The sequence below is a fragment of the Curcuma longa genome, chromosome 11 (genome assembly GCF_044706935.1).
Source record: "Curcuma longa cultivar G26 ecotype Majalengka, Jawa Barat chromosome 11, ITB_CL_G26_1.1, whole genome shotgun sequence".
Lineage (NCBI taxonomy): Eukaryota > Viridiplantae > Streptophyta > Magnoliopsida > Zingiberales > Zingiberaceae > Curcuma > Curcuma longa.
Window position 1 is genome coordinate 22,984,431 of NC_133871.1, and position 10,412 is coordinate 22,994,842.

Genomic DNA, 10,412 nt, shown 5'->3' on the forward strand with positions numbered 1-10,412 from the left:
ATTATTAAGATTATAAATATTTTAAAATTTATAATATTGATAATTTCATTAAAATATTTAACAAATTAATATGTATGTTGAAATTAATATATACATTAAATAATAAATTATAAGATGGAAAAATAGAATATTCTAAGGAATATTTCTTTTAATGTAGGAAATGGTGTGTATTGATTGGAGTTGAAAAAAAATTGGTGTTGTAATGACACCAAATTGGTGTTGAAAATGCACCAAAATAGATTTTGTGGTTGGAGATGGTGTTAGCCATCAAGATTCAGAGATGGGGAATGGTGGAGTCGGTGATTATTATATAAGCGATCGCTGATGATTATTTTTAAAATTTTTTTCTTAATTTTTAAAATCTGAACGCTCGATTTTAATTTAATCCTATATTTTTTTTATCAATTATTAAAATAAAACCTGCATTTTAAAATTATATATATATTTTCATTTTTAAAATCTGAAAGCTCGATTTTAGTTTAATCCTATAATTTTTTTATCAATTATTAAAATAAAACCTGCATTTTAAAATTATAATTTTTTTTTTCCATTTTTAAAATTTGAACGCTCGATTTTAATTTAATCTTATAATTTTTTTTATCAATTATTAAAATAAAACCTGCATTTTAAAATTATTTCTGTATTAAAAAAGAAAAATTATCAGATCTGATTTCGGCTATTATGTTTCTTTGTAGGGTAGGAAGCCAATTATAAGCTCATAGTTCTCATCCTCCTCGATCAGGATCTGGCTGCATCTCGTCGGCGTCCCTCTCCAGCTCTAGGGTTCCAGATCTCCCATGCACGTCCGCTTCTAATCCCCCACCTGCCACTGCCGAGATGGAGGCGCCACCGCCTTCCCGCCTCCGAGATCTGGCGTCCATCGGACGCTCCAGCTCGGCCTCCAGCCGATCCCATGATCTCGATTCCCCTTCCTCCTCTGCCGGCAGCAGCGCCGTCAGTCACAGCCTTGCCTCGATCCTTAACAACCCCCATGCTGGCCGCTCCGATGCTTCTTGGTCTCTCTGGTGGTCCTCCTCTTCTGCCGCCTACCCCGACCTCACTGCTCCCTTCGCTCCGTCCGTCTCGTTCCCCGAGGTCGCTCGCGCCGACTTTCTTCCCTACATTTCGTCTGTCTCTGATGCATATTCGCGGTTCGAGGACATCCTCAGCCATAGATCAAAGGAGAGCGCCGCTGCTGCCGACGCCGCTTCTGGTGGCGAAGGAGAGGTCCGAGGGCAAGGGGAGGCCCTGGTGGCTTGTCTCCGGGAGGTTCCGTCGTTGTTTTTCAAAGAGGACTTCGCGTTGGAGGAGGGCGCCACGTTTAAGGCAGCATGCTCTTTCTCACCGTCGGTCGAAGAGAACATGGCCCTCCAAGAGAGACTGACGCAATACCTGGACGTTGTTGAGATGCATTTGGTGAGGGAGATCTCACTGCGATCGGATTCATTCTATGAAGCTCAGGGCCAGCTTCAGGGTCTGAATGGGCAGATCGTGGAAGCATGTGTGAGGATTCGGGAACTGAAGGAAACTATCCGGATCCTAACTGGAGATCTTGTTGGGTCAGCAAGAAAAGTGCAAGAGCTGAATGCCACCCGTGGAAATCTATTAGCACTGCACCAGAAGCTCACTGTCATCCTCTACGTCAGCCAAGCACTTGGGGCAATGAAACTGGTACAACTTGTCATTCTCTCATTCCTTTTGTAATCAAATTGCTGTATGATTTCTGTGCAGAACAGATATTATCTGGTAATAGAACGCTGTTTCTCTAACTCGTTGGAGATTCTTTCTTGTTCAGTACCTCTTTGTTGAACCAGTTAATAGATTGATGGGAAAATGTAATAGCTATAATAATCTCATTAAGCAAAGAAGTATCTAAAATCACTGAACTTGTTATTAAGCTTCAATGCAAATTATGGGCTTCTTATTGGTTTTCCTGTGAAGAATTTGTGTAGGCACTCTTGTTGTGTCATTCTAAAACACAAAATAAAAGTTCAATATATTATTGAAATTTTAAGTTGAATATCAGAATGCATGATTGAACTATACAGGATCATGATACGTGCATCTTAATTCTTAAGATATTTGAACCATTCAACAGGTCACATTGTTAATATACATAATATGTTACCCAATTATTTACTTAATTTGATGTTTTAAACTTTCACCATTGACTTATGCGGATAACCACGAGTTAAAAGTCATAGGTGCTCTAACGTGCCAAGTTCTGGCTCTTCCTGAGCCTCTATGTGCTTGCGCAAATGTAGAAGTTTTACAATGCTCTAAAAATATGAATGCTACTCAAAATTAGCTGCAATCATGGCTATGAAAATATTATATTACTTGAAACACAATCATAATAACACTACCAGACTTGCATAAAATGACAACTATAGGAACAAACTAATTCCTTGTCAACAAGGCATATAGGATGATTTGCATATTCAAAGATTTATATTGCTGGAGCTCAATGGTTTTATCAATTGGGCATATAAAATGTGTTCTATTTTGGACTATCATGGGGTTTTCTCACTGTGTATTGTTTCGCTAAAGGATAGTAGTGAGGGAGTAGTTAATGTTGGTACACTATTGTCCACTGTTTTACACCTTTGCATGAGCATAAAATTCTATGAAATCTTAAGATTGCTTTTAGAGAGAATTTGTTATGTAATGGCTACCATCATATCACCACAATTAAGTACTTACACAAATTTCCATACAAACACTCCACATATACAAGGAAAAATTCCTGTGTATTTGTGACTTTGTCTAGGATGGATGGTTCCCTCACTTCTTTAAAGATGGGAGGGCAGGGTTTAAAATTGTTCTTATGGATTTCTAGTGCTTGTGGAAACATGCTTTTGAATTCAAAGGGCCTTAAGCTATGTGAATTTAGAAGCATGCATAGATTCATGATGTCAAGTGATTTTGATTAAACATTTTGTTTTCTTTATCCCCTATTCAGTGTTTTTCAAAGTTCAAAAAATTATATTTAATTTGAATATTTTATAACCTTTCTTGGTAGATTCTTTTGCATTATTTTTCTTGTAATCGAATGAAAATAGGAAAACTTTAGATCATTGCATCCTAAACAATTACGAAATTCTTTTAGTATGTACTTCTGCCAGAATGTTTGCTTTTCTCTCAATTTGTTTATAGCTTACATTTCTTATCTCTGATTTGAACAAAATATGATGCAACATAATGGTCTAGTGCAGCTTGTTGCAGCAGCAGATTGTGCTGGTGCTTTAGATGTGATAGATGATTTGCGACAGTTGCTGGTAAGTTTTGGATTGTTTTTTTTTTAATATTTTAGATCTGAGATGATGCATGAAACGAAGGCTAATTATGGATTTGTTTTTATTTTTTATTTATATTTGGTTCAATGTCTTGACTCACAGTATTATTTTAGGACATTTTTTCAATTGTAGGGATTTGTCATCAATCACTACTAATGAATCTCATACTTTGTGGCATAATTTTTTTTTTGAATGCAAACTTTTTTCGTATGAGGAGTTTTTTGTTCTACATTATTAGTTTCTATTACTAATAGATTGTAACTCTTGTTGATCATTTCAATACAGAACTTTGATCTTTTTTTCTTGGGTGTCTTGGTTAATTCCTCCCAATATATTTTGATTTTCAATCTCCACTCAATCATAGATCATATGGAACTTCTTTTGTTGTATCTCTTTGGGTAGTGAAGACATCTGAAAATGGACCAAAATTGGATTAGGCTTAGCAGATTGTTATTCCATGAATTGGCCTAGTTTTGGATTATGGGCCAGCTATGTCTTTTACAAACCATCATCAAGGATTTTATATTATATTAAAAGGTGTGAATGAAATTCTTCTTGGTAAAAACAAAGAAGCATTAACCTCTTGATGTTGAAGGTTCTTCTATGCATATATGCTTAGTGTACTTTGAAATGCTATTCTTCTATTGGAGGTAACTTAGTAATATGGAGTGCAAGGAATAAAGTGAAATAATTTCCTGCAAAAACAATTTTCTTAGGTAATATTGTACTTAAAGCTAACCTAAAAAAATTCCTTTCGTGAAGCTTAGCAAAATCTTTCATAACAATAAGCTCCTGCCCTCGAATCTCAAGTGTGGATTTCTCTACAATTTCTGTTAGTATTTTTCAGACAAGTAACCTTATCAGTTCAGTAAGAGTACTAACAGGTTTCAACTTATTGTCTGAGATGCATCTGAAAAGCTACAAGTATGTTCAATAATGAAAGGATAGTAGTAGGGTATCTTTGTCTTCTGCAAAGTGCCTTGCATTCACATGGAAGAGAAGATATATTTTTTTCTGAAGTTATGTTATTCATTTATTTTTTCATAGGGGTAGCCATTACTGCTTGATGTCTGGATGAATATTCTTTCAATCTAGTGGGTATTCTAATTCATTACTATAGGGCTTCATCTTAATTCATTAGCTCAACACATTGAAAAAGAAAATAAGTTGATACATAAAGCTACGTTTGTTTTATGATTGCTGAATCGTTGAATCTGCACAATCTCACATTAAATTTTTTAATGATCACCTTGTTCACTTTTTTCTTTTCCTTATTTGATCAATGATCACAAAACAGGATACTGATGAGCTTGTTGGTCTTCATTGTTTTCGCCATCTTCGAGATCAGTTGTCAAGTTCCTTGGATTCGATAAATAGGTTTGCCCCAACCTTCGATGTTTCCAAACACATTTTTGGTTATACTTCATATGCTGATTTGGGGTCTCAGAAATTAATACATGACTTACGCTAACTAAAAAGATACCTTTTGACTGGAAAAAATAGACTATTTGTTCACTGGGTCAATTACTGGCGTTGCTGAACATTATTACTCTTGCTTTGTGCTACTTCTTAATGCCTTTGATAGCTTGACACAGTAGGTTTCTATTTTTATCTTGGTGTTAGCCGATAACCGATAGAAATAGTGGTATTTTAATTTTTAGGCATTGTAATAATGATAGTGAAGTGAACCAACTGTCGTTGCTATTGACTGTCTCGTCATCTATCCAGAATTTAAGCACAAACAACTTATGACAATGCTCATCCTTCGATCTTTCTATTTGGAAGGCTTTACTGTTGCTATTTAAAAGAGTTAGTAGTTCTTTCTAATACTTGATCTTTACCTTTTTGGTTGATGATTGATTCTGAATCAATCTTTTTGCATATGCAATAGTTAGTCTTAGGCGATTGGCTTAATTATCTGATGAATGTCTTGATTTTTCACCTTTATTGTAACTGTAGGAAGTTAATTTCATTCTTGAGATGTATATTTTTGATATCAAGTCATGCTGGTTTGCTGTCGCACCATTGCATTCACTTTTGAAATTATTTTTCTTTTTTTTCTGAAACTTTATAAATTTCTTCAGCACCAAGATTGAGTCATGTCTAGAATTTCTTATCTTAAAGACTGCAATGCCAACCGTGGAATATTCATACAACTAGAGCTATTTGTGCTGAGAAAAGATGTTACTACATAAATTTGCTACAAATTGACTTGTTTCCCTGTTAAATATTTCAACTGCATATATGCTTTCTTATTAATCTCTATACGTTGACATTTATAATTACTATCTTATGAGACTTATTTGTTTCATTATATAGAGTTTGGTTTTAACATGCTATATTCGTTTTTGTAGCATTCTTTCAGCAGAATTCATGCGTGCTTCCATACCTGATGGCAAGGTTGTTGATTCAATGATTTTATCAAGATTAGTGAGTAAGGCTGGTGATCTTATGAAAGGAGTAGAGGACCAAGTATGTCACCCCTCATCTTTGTTCTTATGCTTTGTCATTTCTAATTTTCTAGAGAAAGTGGTAGTATTGAAGTTATAAATATGCATCTTGCTATTGACGTAAAGTAGGAAATGTTGATGGAGTTAGGGTTATGAATTAGAATTACAAGATTATTGCGATCTTTGATACTTTGACTCATTATCTACTGCATCTGTACCTGTATTGGATAGTGACATTTAGACACACACATTTTGAGTGAACATCAATATTTCTATTAATCACATATAAAATTTTTATAAAAAATGTGCCAGACTCTTGGATTTGCACCCTTGTCGGCTACTTGTACCCAACTTGGGTAACAGATGGTGATGTGCATGGCAGGTCTTGGTCCACTAATATCTTTCACCCGACCCTTTAGTTTCATTTTTTTGTTTTATGCATACCACTCGTTGAATCACTTGTATATCTACTTGGTTTCTTATAGTTGGGATATCAGTTCATCCATAGAAAGCAACATGGAAAATTATGCGTATACTTTCGTCTATGGTTTTCACTTTTATAGTTATTATTTGAATCACAGGTTTGTGGCATACCTTCAAGAACATTGTTCGTGTCTTTCTTAACATTGCTGAGCTTATAATTGCATGCTATTGCCATTAGCGTTGCAATTTCATATTTAAATCATGAAAGGCATAGAAAAATAAATGAATTTTAGAAGAATCATGCTGAATTGGCATCCACATGATAATGACATATGAGCGAAACAAAGTTTTCTCCAACTTCAAATAAATATGACTGAATTGTTGTTTATATACATCTATATGGGTGCTTAGCACTTAAAGTTTCGTTTCGTGCCAGCCGGCATGAACAAAATATTTCATTATGCCTGCCAACTAATACGTGGAACAACTCAACAAGGGTTTATGAGATCTTTCTCCTGCCACAAATTTTTTGCTGTTCCACAAGCACCAAGGCGGCACAATCTTGTAACACCATTCATGAATCTTTTGTTGTGAATCTTCTTCTGTTTTGTGAGACGAAAACAATGCGATTTGGCAGAGCTGTCTCATGAATTCTTCCACCGCAAGCCTTCCGTAAGCACCTAAAGCTATGTGATTTCACGAAGCTGTCTCGTGAGCACCTTCAGCCAGCTCCACAAATCTTCTGTGAGCAAAAGTGGCGTGACGAAATCAAATGCTTCCTTTTCCCCCTTCTTTTGCCACCTCTTCTCCTTCCCCTCTTCTTCCACTGCCTCTCCTCTTCCCTTCTTCTTTGGCACATCTCCGACACTGATATAACAACACTTTCTCGATCTGGCTGAGTACTGAAACATTTCAAACCTTGGTGTTTAATGTATGAACCAAAGATTGCCTTTTCTAATGTGGTGACATTTTGCAGTATGTGAGCCATTGCAGTGTAGGTAGCCTAATGCGCAGCTCTATGTGAGTTGGACCCATGCATGAGCCAATCCATTTCAGTTGAATTCAATCTAGTTAAATAAAGAATGGTCCAGTCAAACCATCCACTACTAATATAAAATAGAAAGATCATTATGATGATGAACATGCTAAAGATATTCTGGTAGCTAAGTACTATTTTAGAAAGAGCACTGCTATCTTTTTACAATTTTTTTGCTTGGGGATGCAACTCTCAAACTGCTGTTTTTTAAATATTACCGCTTACATGTTACTGATACATAATTTGTTCTATGTTAAGTGGTAGATGTAGAATTTTAACTTGTATTACATTTTTCGTAGTTGCTATACAATTTCCTTTTTATGGATTGCTTAGGTTGATTAATTTGATATATGATGCTGTAGTTGAAAAAGTTTCATTTATATGAATTTTGTATGTTGATTTTTGAATACATTTTATGATAGATGTTTTCTTATATATATTGTTTTGCATCTTGATAGTATAGTTCTACAAGATGTTCCAATTGTGTCTTTGGAGCTTGCATAAATTTCATATACTCTATGTAGCACCTTGGCTGCACAGAATTTGTTTGATATTCAATGTGTTAATCAGAGACCTTAGGGATGATGATACAAAATGTGAAAAATTGAAAATATTACTAACAAGATATGTACGGAGGCAAAATTCCATGGTCACAACTCTCCTTTATACCTAGAAGATAGATAACAAGAGAACTAATTATTTTTTTTAGTTGCCAACTATTTTCCATTATGATATCAGTCAGTTTACTTGAATTAGTTTGCAACAACTATCCTGTCAGTTGTTAGAATTAGTAGTCTTTTCCAAATTTCCTACCTTACTATCTCTGATGTGTGTTTGCTTTTCAATATTTTTAATGTCAAATTCATGTTTACATCTATTCAAAATGCCTTTTTGTTCTCTGTTTTCTTTCATCATTTGAAGTCCAAAATTGCTGTAAGTATATCAATAATTTGCCTAAACTTCAATAGTTGCATGCACTAGGCTGATGTAAATTACTGCAAGTCACATAAGGTACTATGTTTTACTGCAGGTGAAGTTAGAGGATGAGGAAAGCTCTAACCTTCAAGATTTTCTTCTTCCACTCATCATTGGTCTACTAAGAACAGCAAGTTTCCTTCCTTCCTCATTTTATTTTATTTTGATAGATATGTTATATTTTTTTGAAGTAACAATGTTAATGTGTATAGTTAATCTCACTTTTCTTACTATTTATTTATCTTCATTTCTGGTTGTGTTTATTCCAACAATGGGGTTGGCCATTCATTTTCATAGATTTAGAGAAATTTTAACTTTGGTTGTCTTGGTCTAATGTAACACTCAACGTTTTTCATTTGGGCTTGGGATTGAAATTTGTGTTTTTTTATTCATATTTATTAACTTTTTTATTGTATTGTTCTTTTCCCCATGTACTTTGAATTTGCATGGATGAAGGCTATTTCTTGTTCAAACAAAGGCATTCTTGTTATGAGCCTAGGTATCGATCTCTAGTTGGAATGATCTAATATCATGCTGTGTTGACACATTGTGCTGGTTGCACCGTTTCTTGTGTTTGGTTTCTCGACAAAAAGAAAAGAAGAAGACAAAGCTAGAGGAATTGGATGAAAGCCTTGATGCAGCTAGAGGAACGAAGAAGACCATCTTGTATCTTACACCTGTGGACATCTGAAAATCAACTGACTATGTTGTTGAGTGTGTCCCATCGGTACTGCGAGTTTTGTGCATGACACATAAGACATGTGAGAAACTTATATTTATCTCTGCCACACAATTGCACACCTCTGCCACAGCCCCATGCTTGCTGTCTCTCATTACCCATGAATCTGGAAGAAACTCTTAGAAGAAGTCAACACCTGTATTGTGTATCTTACCTTTGTCGTGTGCTACTTGGTCGGTCCAACGTGTATGTTTTGGCTATGCTGACCAACATGACATGCTATTTAGACTGCGATTCAGACATTCAGCAACATGGTCTTAATTATTGTTTTCATGATTTATCTCTGTACTTCTCATACCCTTTCCATTTTTTAATAGGACTTGGATTATGCTAACTAATGTGTTAAAGGAAAATACCTTCAGTAGTTTCATGTGGAATGGTGATTGCCAAGTAATCTTTGTTTAGCTATGGTTTAACTAACACCTTCACTTTTGTTAAAGAAAAATTTTGTTTCTTTCTAAGAGGATCTATATACTTTATTTTAGGCAAAGCTTCCGTCTGTGTTGAGGCTGTACCGTGATACACTTATTACTGAAATGAAAGCTTCAATTAAAGCTACAGTCGCTGCTTCTCTTCCAGTTCTATTAGCTCGACCAATGGATTCTGATCTAGTTACCAGCGATAGAGTTGGTGATTCAGATGGTCTGACCAATTGGCATATTCTTTTGCGTACATAAAGATCATTAATATTATTTTTCTTGTTTTCATGTTCTTACATCTTGAATCAGGTGGAAGTTTGTCCCTTGCAAGCAAGTTGCGGAGTCTATCTCCTGAAAGCTTTGTTCTTCTTTTGAAGGCTATTTACAGAGTTGTGCAGGTAAAAGTATTTAGAATTATTCCATTTTCCATTCACTTATCATATTTTCACATACACATAGCTAGTCTATGTTACTCAGACTGGAATGCAAGTACTTGAAACAGTATGGATCTGGATGTCTGTCACCTCATCTTTATAATAAAACTTTTACATTTGATCTTGGTGTCTTGTGCGACTGTGAATGGGCGGAGCGGTGTGTGTGTGTGGACATGAAGAGAGTTAACATGTTAAAACCAATCATCACAATATTATGTTACTGTTTCAGTCAATTTTGTTACTTGAAAATGTTTACAGAAAATGGGTCCTATCATTTGTGGATAACCTCTTTATCTCAGGAAAAACAAGATATATTCCCATGTTTTGTGGAATTTCTGTGCATGACTTGAGAAAAGAATTTTTTTTATATAATTGATCTATCAAAAACCAACTTAAAATTGGACCTTTCAGTTTGACCAAGTTAGCTTTTCAACAGTACTCACCAGTATAATCTAGGGTAAATTACAATGTACTCCCAAAAGGTTTTAATCTTTGTTAGTTGGACTTGGGTTTGAGTATAAATCGAAATGTTCCATTTGACTAGTTGAATTTTCACACGTGATGAATAGGGATGTTGAGTGTGAGGTTAGATGATGAGTCCAAATATGTTGTCATAATATTTTACTCTTCCCTATCTTCC

At 35.0% G+C, this 10,412-nt stretch overlaps 1 protein-coding gene across 1 annotated transcript in view; it reads left to right on the forward strand.

Moving 5' to 3' along the window:
• The first annotated feature begins 734 nt into the window (after positions 1-734).
• Positions 735-10,412, forward strand: part of LOC141839615 (vacuolar protein sorting-associated protein 54, chloroplastic) — a 36,188-nt gene continuing 26,510 nt past the window's right edge. The window contains exons 1-7 of the mRNA XM_074727404.1: positions 735-1,671; positions 3,216-3,278; positions 4,594-4,673; positions 5,651-5,768; positions 8,236-8,310; positions 9,405-9,561; positions 9,648-9,736. Coding sequence (XP_074583505.1) covers positions 838-1,671; positions 3,216-3,278; positions 4,594-4,673; positions 5,651-5,768; positions 8,236-8,310; positions 9,405-9,561; positions 9,648-9,736 — 1,416 coding nt within the window. The 5' untranslated portion in view covers positions 735-837. The remainder of the gene's footprint in view (positions 1,672-3,215; positions 3,279-4,593; positions 4,674-5,650; positions 5,769-8,235; positions 8,311-9,404; positions 9,562-9,647; positions 9,737-10,412) is intronic.